Source organism: Homarus americanus, unplaced genomic scaffold (genome assembly GCF_018991925.1).
Source record: "Homarus americanus isolate GMGI-L3 unplaced genomic scaffold, GMGI_Hamer_2.0 scaffold19065, whole genome shotgun sequence".
Classification (NCBI taxonomy): Eukaryota; Metazoa; Arthropoda; class Malacostraca; order Decapoda; family Nephropidae; genus Homarus; species Homarus americanus.
Window position 1 is genome coordinate 959627 of NW_024757463.1, and position 11686 is coordinate 971312.

General features: G+C 41.7%; 1 protein-coding gene across 1 annotated transcript; it reads left to right on the forward strand.

Moving 5' to 3' along the window:
• Nucleotides 1-11065, forward strand: LOC121857479 (ankyrin-3-like). The gene is made up of 12 exons (XM_042353545.1): nt 1-229; nt 3093-3304; nt 3617-3777; nt 4270-4382; nt 4620-4699; nt 5234-5364; nt 5646-5927; nt 6457-6772; nt 7451-7662; nt 7922-8126; nt 8925-9115; nt 10917-11065. The coding sequence occupies exons 2-12, from the start codon at nt 3128-3130 to the stop codon at nt 11059-11061; spliced, it is 2013 nt and encodes a 670-aa protein (XP_042209479.1). The 5' UTR covers nt 1-229; nt 3093-3127; the 3' UTR covers nt 11062-11065.
• The last annotated feature ends 621 nt before the right edge of the window (nt 11066-11686 follow it).

The window sequence follows — 11686 nt, forward strand, 5'->3', positions numbered from 1 at the left end:
TGTAGATGGCAGCAGCATCGCCCAGGTGACCATTAAGACCAAGTATACAAAACAAATATAGTGTTTTCTCCTCGCCAGAGCTCCACACAGAGTTCCTACGCCGATGGAGAACACTCAGAGAACGTGCCCGGGCTATTGAACGTAGCAACAACGGCCACAGATGAACGAGATAAGAGAAAACACGATGGTAAGAGGAAACACTTGGGACTACTGAAAGGATTTTGCCAAGGTTGGTGATAAATGATCTTTATTTCTTACCCATTTTCAAAGACTCTAATTAATCTAACCATAATTATCCCTTTAATTAACTAATTACTGGTGTTTTTTCTCTCTGGTTAACTACCCAAAGTGACAATTCAACCCCAGGAGGAGGTATAATTAACATAATTACCCAGAACAGGTAATCACCCCTCGTATAGTTTATCAATATCCATCTAATTAAATAACCCAACTAATTACCTCTTAATTACCTGTTTATTATTGTTTTCAGGTCTTAGTTAACTCACATAATTATCTCCAATATGTAATTAACTCATGAGTCTATTAGGTATATAATTACCTTTTAATTACTGATATGCGAGTATAATTAAATGTTATATTGTCTTATTAATTTAACTTTATTTAACCCCTTGAGTATGATGATTTAACCCCTTGAGTATGATGATTTAACCCCTTGAGTATGATGATTTAACCCCTTGAGTATGATGATTTAACCCCTTGAGTATGATGATTTAACCCTTGAGTATGATGATTTAACCCCTTGAGTATGATGATTTAACCCCTTGAGTATGATGATTTAACCCCTTGAGTATGATGATTTAACCCTTGAGTATGATGATTTAACCTTGAGTATGATGATTTAACCCTTGAGTATGATGATTTAACCCTTGAGTATGATGATTTAACCCTTGAGTATGATGATTTAACCCTTGAGTGATTTAACCCCTGAGTATGATGATTTTAACCCTTGAGTATGATGATTTTGAGTATGATGATTTAACCCCTGAGTATGATGATTTATTGATTTAACCCTTGAGTATGATGATTTAACCCTTGAGTATGATGATTTAACCCTTGAGTATGATGATTTAACCCCTGAGTATGATGATTTAACCCTTGAGTATGATGATTTAACCCTTGAGTATGATGATTTAACCCTTGAGTCATGATGATTTAACCCCTTGAGTATGATGATTTAACCCCTTGGGTATGATGATTTAACCCCTTGAGTATGATGATTTTGCCCTTTGAGTATGATGATTTCGCCCCTTGAGTATGGTGATTTAACCCCTTGAGTATGATGATTTAATCCCTTGAGTATGATGATTTAACCCCTTGAGTATGATGATTTAACCCCTTGAGTATGATGACTTAACCCCTTGAGTATGATGATTTAACCCCTTGAGTATGATGATTTAACCCCTTGAGTATGATGACTTAACCCCTTGAGTATGATGACTTAACCCCTTGAGTACACTATGAAGGCTTGACTCTCTCTCTCTCTCTCTCTCTCTCTCTCTCTCTCTCTCTCAGAAGACCCCAAACTGCACCCTTGTTCAGTACGGTTTCATGGGAGGCGGCTTAAGAGACGTGTCATGGCGAACTGTCTCCCTCGTTCATCGCCTCTGTGTAAACGTGGCCGCGGACGATAGCATTTTTAGGACTCGGGATGTGTACGTTGTGTGTTCTCGCATCGTTGGTGGTCATCGCGTTCCTCGTGGTGAACTGCTGTGGCTGGTGTGTGTGTTTTCCTAGGTAGATGGTATGGGGTTCTTCTGCCAGGGTTGTTAGATGTCTATGGTCAATACCTCATTTGTAGGTCACCGTACCGTGTATTGCTGAAGTTTCGGGATTGCAAGGTCGCGGAAATTGACGCTTTCTCGGTGATTATTATTCTGTGCGACATTACGAGATTGCAAGGTAGCGGAAATTAAAAGCCTTCTCGGAGATTATCATTCTGTGTTGTGTGAGATTGTGACGTACTTCCAAAGCAGGTGCGACTACTGACCCCGGGCTAGAACGCTGCTTCCAAGATGGGCGCGGTTCCGTCGTCGACATATTACGCCGAACACGTAGCGACGAGACGGGGTAACAAGTTCACCCTCCTGTCCTGGGGGCTAAGACACCGAATCGCCCTCTACCGCTACAGGTGTATGTGCGGTCGTCGACACTGTGGTGCGTGAGACAGCCTACTCAACGCTCTAACCCTGTCATGGGCTAGACAAAACGCCGTGCCTGTAGCATTAAGCGGTGTAGGTCCGACGCCATATCCCTGTCCCGTTAATTGCCTGGTCTACATCCACGCTATTTGGGTTAATAATTACTGCCGTACGTCGAAGGCTAGAGCTCTGGGCTTCGAGTACAGTCCGCGTAAATACCGAGTAGAGTATTGTGTATCCCTGTATGCTCTCCTATTGGTCGTCTTGTATAGTTTATGCTCTCCTATTGGTCGCCTTGTATAGTTTATGCGCTGCTGTTGGTCACCTTGTGTATTGTTTATGCTCTCCTATTGGTCGCCTTGTATAGTTTATGCGCTGCTATTGGTCACCTTGTGTATTGTTTATGCTCTCCTATTGGTCGCCTTGTATTGTTTATCCTCTCCTATTGGTCGCCTTGTATATTGTTTTGTATTTTTCAACGTATTGCACTTGACGACATTGACTGTTTGGGATAGTTGTCATCGCGTTGTCGTTCAAGATGGCTCAGAATTGAAGGATTTTTGAGAAACCTAACTTAACCTAATTTAACATAACTTAACGCTAATTTAACCTAACCTAGTTTAACATAACTTAACTCTAATCTAACCTAACCTAATTTAGCTTAACAGCATTTTATTAGACAGCTGTGTTATGACAGGTTAGGTTAGTTTATGACAGGTTAGGTTATGGCATGTTAGGTTAGTTTATGACAGGTTACGTTAGCTTATGACAGGATAGGTTAGTTTACGACAGGTTAGGTTAGTTTATGACATTTTAGGTAAGTTTATGACAGGTTAGGTTAGTTTATGACAGGTTAGGTTAGCTTATGACAGGTTAGTTTAGGTTATGACAGTCCGTTACGTGTGTCCTGACAGTTGTTTTATCCGCCTATAGGCAGCGTGTGCGTCCAAAGGAGGGGATCTGGCGTGATGGGGGGTGTGCTGTCTACCTTTTTTCAGTCTGGCAGCGCACTCCTTGCTTCCGGTAACCATCGCACCGTCTCCGAGACCACCAAGAAAAACATCCGCATCGTATTCGACGCCTTGCGGGCCAATCCTAGGGTGACTGTTCAGCGGTTGGAGGGGCTGCTCTCGGCGATTCCTAAGGTATGGTCGTTGACGTCCCATCGCCGCCTTGGTCCTTGGGGTACTGTGTGGATGCATCCTTGATTTACGCTACATTTACGTTCCTGTAAATGGAGCGTAAATCGAAGGAACGTTGTGTCGACCAGACTTAATGGCCGTGTCTGAGTGCGTGTGTTCTGTGAGTGCGTGAAATAGGTCACTCACACACTCTATCTGTACGGGTAGATGTGTTCCCTCCCTAACCTAACCCATAAACTGTCCTACCCTAAACCTAACCTAACCCCAAAAACAAGTACCTACCCTAACCGGCCTCTTCTCTGCCCTGCCCCCCAGAACGAGAACCTACTCTTCGTCCATAATGAGGAAGGGTACAACCTAATGCAGAAGGTCGTTGGTATAAACAATGTTGAGATGGTCCGCTGGTGCCTGACGCGGAACTTGGACGTTAACCGCGGCGTGTGTTCCCTGCCGCTACACATCGCTTGTCTGAGGGGGTGAGTACGGGGGTGGGTGTGTGTTGAGTACGGTGAAATCTCTTTTTAACGGACTTTAGGGTTGGGAGTTTGTTATATCGAGGGTCCGTTAGATGTGAAACCTCCTTCTAATGAACTATATAGAGATGAAAGTCCATTATATCGAGGGTCCATGAGATACGAAACCCCTATATGCAGTACAGTAATTAAAAATATAAATAAATAAAGTAAGCATTTACACTAATTATAAATGTAAAAGAAATAAATTAAATAGTGATAATCGCAGCATTTTCATCGGTATTTCCTGACATCAAATTAAGTCAACTATTCCAAATGACACACACACACACACACACACACACACACACACACACACACACACTACAAACACACACACACACACACACACACACACACACACACACACACACACACACACACACACACTCCAAACAGACAAAAATCATACCTAACTATTCACGTTTAACCCCCTGCCTCTTCCTCCCCCCCTAGATACGAGGATTGCGTCGAGGTCCTGCTCAAACACGGAGCCCGGATCGAGATGGAGGCTAGAATGTGCTGGCCTGGCCCCCATAACCAGAATTGCGAACAGCGCGGGAAATACTGTGAGTGCATCGGAAGGGCCAGACTTGATGGGGTGGACAGGAATGGCGGGATATAGTCGTTTAGTCTACGTCGCAATCCTAACCTAACCTAACCATGATATAAATATGCTTTTGATGATTATACTTGTGAGAAATGTGTATAAGAATGTATGACAGATGTTGAAAGTGATAATTCTTTTAGATTAATTAACTCAGTGTCACATAATAGTTACTGAGGATTATTTGGCGCTTCTACAGGTGTGCCCGACGTCGCAATGGGGGATAGATCGAGCGACAAGCTGCAGAACGCTATTTATTATGCTATTGATGGCGACCAGGTAAATATTACATGTAAGAAAATCACCGTATGTGCGCGTGAACCGTGTGTATGCTGATAAACACGCCGGGAAAACGCTTACACGGAGTTCCCAAGCGCTTTCGTGTGTGGGGTCATCTGTGCTTAGCCCCTAAAGATGCAAATTAGACGAAAGAGCTGCTTGAGAAGTTTGTGTTTGTGTTTTTCCGATGTGGGTATTAGTTCATTGTTATGTGTGTGGATGTAGTGACGCTTAATTTTGATTTTAAGCGGATGTACTATTTAGGAACGTTATATTTTTTTTTTGGGTAATTGGATGGATATTTTACCATTATGTGGATATGTTAGACCATTGCTTATTTTTTCATGTGTGGGTATATTACATCCGTGTGGGTAGTGAAGTGGGTATATTGTGTGTGGATTAGAAAGATGTTTTATTTTATTTTATGTGGATATATTAAACCCCAGCGCTTATTATTAATCAATGTGGATAAATTCGATGCCACATCCTCGCTTAATCCGTGTGGGTAAGTCAAGTGGATATAATCTCTTGCAGGTGGATATTCTAGAGCTATTAACACAACAAGGGGAGGACCACTGGTTACCCTGGCAGCAGAAACGACCCTTGTTACACATAGCTTGCGAACGAGGCGCTTGGAACTGCGTCAAGTATTTGGTGCTTGAGAGGTGAGTCGTTAGGGGAGTTTATTAATTAATTTATTTATTAATTAACTTATTTATTGAGTAACTTATTTATTTATTTATTTATTGAGGTAAGGAGAGAGAGAGAGAGAGGCAATGTTGATGTATGCAGCTCAAACAGATCGACCAGTTTTACGAGGATACTACCCCATACCATAAGCCTTTGTTGACGTTTATTTTTTAAGGTAATCGTGAAGTAATGGACAGTGTACGAGCATACCCTATAGGTTAATTACGGTGTTTACCTCCTCGTAACGCGTCCGCAGGTCCGACGAGATCAACCAATGCTACGACGAGTACTACCCCATACACCAGGCTGCCCTCCACGACCTCAAATTCCTCGACCTCTTGATCCAGTGCGGGGCGGAGACTACGGTACGGACCTACACTCAGCAGATGACCGTTCTCCACGTGGTGTTTCTCCTGGGGAAGAAGACGGCGGAGGACACCCTGGAAACGGTCAAGTTGTTGCTCCAGCATGGCCTCAAGGAGCACATCAATACAGCTGACTCTCTGGGGAATACGCCTCTACATGCTCTGATTGTGAGGTGGGTCTCTCTCTCTCTCTCTCTCTCTCTCTCTCTCTCTCACTGTCTTTTCATTTCTGTCTTAATATCTCTCTCTCTCTCCTTTCATTCTCTCTCTCTCTTTTATCATCACAATTATTCCAAAAATATAAATTATTCCCATTTTACCAGACCTCCAAATTACACCTGACCCCTAATACGTTTACTCTGATAACGTGGTGTCACTTTACCTCGACATTATTCCAAACATCAACCAACACCGTAAAGTGACAATTATCGTACATCTTTGTGTGGTGTATGGCAATCGACCCTAAGACTACTTTCACCAACATCGATCTTATTACCCTATGGGAGTTGGATGATTGTGTCGTTTATTGTCACGATATTAAACAAATACTATCGTTTTAATCTGCCTCTTACAGATACGCCTTGGAGGTTAGGTTAGCTTAAGGTTAGATTAGGTTAGGTTAAGGTTAGGTTAGGTTACATTAAGTTAAGGTTAGGTTAGATTAAGTTAAGTTACCATATAACATCAACTACCCCGTTACAGATACGCCCTGGAAGAAGCTCGTTACGGGTATGATCACGATCCTCCTCCCTGGAACAAATGGGACATGCTCCTCATCGTGCGGTACCTACTACAGAACGGAGCATCGCCGAGCATAAACCAGCAGGGTAACTCGGCCCTCGCCTGCGTCCTGCGTCACGTGAGGGACTGGGAATTCCGTTACGAGCTCCTGGATATGTTGCTTCACTACGGCGGTAATCCGAACCTCGTCGGAAGGGACGGTTCGGTGTCCTTGATGGTGTGCCTCGTTCCTCTCATCAACAAGGACCCGTTACATCACTTTACCCACACGATGAAGGTGAGGCGTTGTGGTCAGTTGATTGGTCAGTTGAGTCAGTCAGTCAGTCGGTTAATAAGTCAGTCAGTCAGTCAATTAGTCCATCATTCTGTCTATCAATCTGTCAGTCAGTCAATTAATCTATCATTCTTTCAGTCAGTCAATTAATCTATCATTCAGTCAGTCAGTCAATTAATCTATCATTCAGTCAGTCAGTCAATTAATCTATCATTCTTTCAGTCAATCATCCACTCAGTCTACTATCAATTGCAGATTAAATACATTGTTTTAATATACATCTATATAAACAGTTATTAATTTATATACCCATGGGCCTAATTTATATTTGTTCAGATATATATATACACATTTATATCACAATTTCTATCGGTTTATATAGCCACTGTTGTTTCATGGATATTCTCAGGTCTTATATACATTCATACATATCTACAGGTACTATACATTCATACATATCTACAGGTACTATATACATTCATACATATCCTCAAATCTTATACTCGAACTACATCAGAATATTACGCAATTTATATCACAACTTCTATACATATTCTCAGGTCTTATATACATGCATACATATTCTCAGGTCTTATATACATGCATACATATTCTCAGGTCTTATATACATGCATACATATTCTCAGGTCTTATATACATGCATACATATCCACATTTCAGGTCTTCTACTTGAACTGCGTCAGAATATTATGTAAGCACGGCGCCAATCCCAACTGTTCGTCGAGATCCAATTTGACGCCCTTACACGTTCTCATGTTCACCGCCAGCGAGAATATTTCCCTGTCGCGTGAGGAAGAAAAAACCGGCGCCTTTACCTTCATACGTCAGCTGCTCGTAATTCTGCTCCAACACGGCCTTGATCCTAACGTCAGGTATGGGGGGCGTTTGGTTGTGTTATTTAACCGCGTTTTGGTGTGTGGGTTTTTTTTTTTGCTAGTCTGGGGTTAGGTTAGGTTTGGTTTGGTAAATTTAAATGTTTTCTGTTGCTTTCTTTTGCTCTCTCTCTCCCTCACTCTCTCACTCTCTCACTCTCTCACTCACTCACTCACTCTCTCCCTCACTCTCTCTCTCACTCTCTCTCTCTCCCTCACTCTCTCACTCTCTCTCACTCTCTCTCTCTCTCTCTCACAGGTTCAGCCAGCGAACACAACACATCCTGCTCTCCCTAATGGACATGGTACAAAATGCTCGCACCTCCACCGACCTGGACCACGTGTACGACCTGACCACCACTCTCCTCCAGTACGGCGCCAACCCTAACATCAACATATCCACCACCGAGCCCATGATTTGTCACTCGCAGTCTTCAGTCTTCCTCAAGAAGTCGTCCAATCAGGTACTAGGATGTTGTTCGGTGAGGTACTGGTATATCGTCCAATTAGGTCCTGGCATATCGTCCAATTAGATCCTGGTATATTGTTCTATTAGGGACACTCATATCGTCCAATCAGGTACAGTATAGCCTTGAATAACGACGGTAATGTGGCCTCCAATGTTGCAGTGTGAGGTGAATCATCGTATCGCGAATCATTAATTACCGTTAACATAAACCAATAATAATGAGATGTGTTCCACAGTGTGACCTTTTCATATCTTTTGTGTGGCTTTTTACTCTCCTCTCACCCCCAAAACAATATAATTAATGAGAAAAAAACTATATTCTTTAAATAATGTTTCTGAATGACTTTTATACAATATAAATGAATAATAATATGGTCACACGAGGAGATGGGACGCCATTGTTGTTGTCAGTGTTAGCCATAGTGTCAGTTATCATCTGAAACTGAAGATAATAAGACCCTGGTTGTTGCTGTAGTCAAATTAATATAAAAATATGTATGTTTTAATTAATGTTATTTAATGTACAGTAGAAGTAACCACTGATATTAAAGACATGTACATTTATGATTTCCTACCTTGAATTATTATATTTTAGTCTCTTAAGCATTTAGTCTAAATCACCAACACATGACCCTAAGCTATTTGATCGCGTGGATGACAATACAGCCATCGATCTCAATTGATGTACGGTGATAATAACAATAACACCGTCTCCCCTTCACACCATCGCCTACGACCATTAACGCAACTGATATTTAACAAACAGACATCAACACCGGCGTCATTATTCCAGGTCTTATACTACTACGTTCAGTTGTTGATCAGGAAGGAGGAACTTTTGATCGACCCTGATCAGCGTTTCGCCCGTCTCCTCCACCTCTACTACCTAGCGATGGACCACAAGGAACTACACCAGTGCCTCAAGATACTCTACACCCAGACGTCGCTCGTGCCCATGAAGCGGCCGTTAACCCAGGTCTTAAGGTCAGTCGATTGGCGGCAGTGTTTTGTTTACCCTTTGAGCCGTGGTGGGTTAAATTACAGTCTTCAAAGGGTTAAGTTGCCCTCAAAGGGTTAAATTACAGTCTTCAAAGGGTTAAATTGTCCTCAAAGGGTTAAATTACAGTCTTCAAAGGGTTAAATTGTCCTCAAAGGGTTAAATTACAGTCTTCAAAGGGTTAAATTGTCCTCAAAGGGTTAAATTGTCCTCAAAGGGTTAAATTGTCCTCAAAGGGTTAAATCATCATCTTCAAAGGGTTAAATTAATACACTAGAATAACATAAAATAAAATAACAAAATAAAATACAAATAGAGCTCCTCCCACACTCAAGCCATCACCTAAACGACGCCATAGTTTAAACAGGCAGTCAATCAGCTTCAGTGAGACGTGTGCGTGCGTTTCCTCTCCGTGCTTGTATGTCATCTTCCATGTTTTGTTGTAGGGGTGCTTCGATAAGTCTGTATTTTGGATAACTCAGTAAGACCAAAGCCCGATGTGTGCTGAGTATCGAGTGTTTATTATTATTATTAGTAGTAGTAGTAGCATAGTAGTAGCATAGTAGTAGTAGTAGCATAGTAGTAGTAGTAGCATAGTAGCATAGTAGTAGCATAGTAGCATAGTAGTAGTAGTAGCATAGTAGTAGTAGTAGTAGTCTAAACTATTTATTTTTATTTTAATATTTTTTTACAGTTCCAATAATGAACTAGACTTATATCAATCATAAGTGATTTCTGTATATCTTTTTAAGTAACTTTTGAGCAATTTGTTACTTTACACACTTATCTTACCCCCATTCCTCACTTTAATCTCATTTAAATTACCACTTAATAGCCTCTTCATGTAACTTGCATCATTCTGCACTTAAATGTTACTTAAATGTTACTTTTTGGTCATTTAGTTGTTACTTTATAGCCACTTCACAGTCTCTTAAAAGTAGTTTGTATTGATTCATGTTACTTAATTCTTACTTTTTAACGCTACTTTTTCCTTAGTCTCTGGAGGTTAAAATTTCCATTAAATATTTGGTTTGCTTGGGTTAGGTTGGGTTTGGTTTAGCTTGACCTGCTTTGGTTTAGCTTGGCTTGGCTTAGCTTGGCTGGTTTTAGCTTGGATCGATTCGGTTAAATTGTGTAGAGAGAGTAACAAAAGTCAAGAATCAAACGTTTATTGTTGTTAAATATTCAAACTGAAGTCCGTGGAAGCGTGGAGTAATTATAAACAAACTATTTTATACGTTCAGCGACGACACGCAAAGTATCCGGACCGACTTCGTTGCATTCCACGTAAATACGCTTTTTTGGGGCACCTCAATTGTTCGGAGACGGTCGGTGTACACAACCTACTTTCAAACGACCCCATAGGAAAGCCCTGGTGATCTTGGATGAACTGTGTATAGGATTCCAGACTTTTGTTACTTTATATTTGAAGGTCTGGTTATTGGTGGTGTTTTTATTGGCACTTAAGTCAATACATTGGTTAATTGGTTGTCAATATTGTTAAGAACGGACAGAAACACCCATACACGCACACACACACAGCCAGTTATGTGTCCCAAACTTATCGTAAAAAGTATATAAATTACACGATTTCAAGCGCCAATTTATGAAGCGTTGAGACAGGTCCTGTGCCCTACCCTAACTGCTGTATTGTACGCGTATTGAACCAAGAATCTTAACTACTGTGCATCTTGAACGAGGCTTTTAACTATATCTTCAACCTTGGGGACCTTAACTACACCCTAAACTGTTTTAGGTCGTTGATATGTATTTTTTTTTTTCTTGCAGGGAGCTGTACACAAAACCTCGGACCTTAAAGCAGATTTGCCGAGTGATTATATACGACTCCCTTGGCCGACGATCTGCCCAGAACGTAAACAAACTTCCACTGCCGGGGATGTTAAAGGATTACATTCTCAACTTCGATCCTTAGAGCTCCGGGGATAAATATGCTTTTACGGGTTTCCTCCTCCTGGGGTCAGGATGGGTCGTGGTGTGAAAAAATGGCGTCGGGAAAAAGCATCAATGTTTACTGGGAGGGGGGGTGGGTATTTTAATTAGGTGTGTTTGTTTTCCACCAGATGGCACTGTGAATCATTTGGAAATCTCTCTCTCTCTCTCTCTCTCTCTCTCTCTCTCTCTCTCTCTCTCCAGTAGTTATTAAGTCTTTGTATTTAGTCGGGGAAAATAAATTCATATATTGTTGCTTTATTTCGACGCCATTTTTTGGTGCATAAGCGGAGGAAGGGGATAAACCCGGACACAGGCGTCGATAAAGTTACGGGACGGCGGACTGGAACGGGAGCCTTTTGTGAACAGTGGGATGCCTGGAACGTGAAAATCCGCACGGCCACGACCCTGAGGAATTGTGAACTGCAGCACAGGACGGAACATTTCACGCCTTATGGACGTCATTCGAGGGGGAGGAGAGAGTGGGGTTATACGTCGTACTAATCTCCGTGAACGTCTAGGCCATAAAACCGTCGCCGCTGATTTGCTACATAATGGAGGACTGAATAAACCTTATATTACGACTCTACTTTTCGATGAAGGTTCGA

Coding starts and splice junctions, on each gene's coding strand:
- LOC121857479 (XM_042353545.1), top strand. CDS start 3,128: ATGGGGGGTGTGCTGTCTACCTTTTTTCAGTCTGGCAGCGCACTCCTT. Junction 3,778..4,269: donor CACATCGCTTGTCTGAGGGG/GTGAGTACGGGG, acceptor CTCCCCCCCTAG/ATACGAGGATTGCGTCGAGG. Junction 7,663..7,921: donor GGCCTTGATCCTAACGTCAG/GTATGGGGGGCG, acceptor TCTCTCTCACAG/GTTCAGCCAGCGAACACAAC.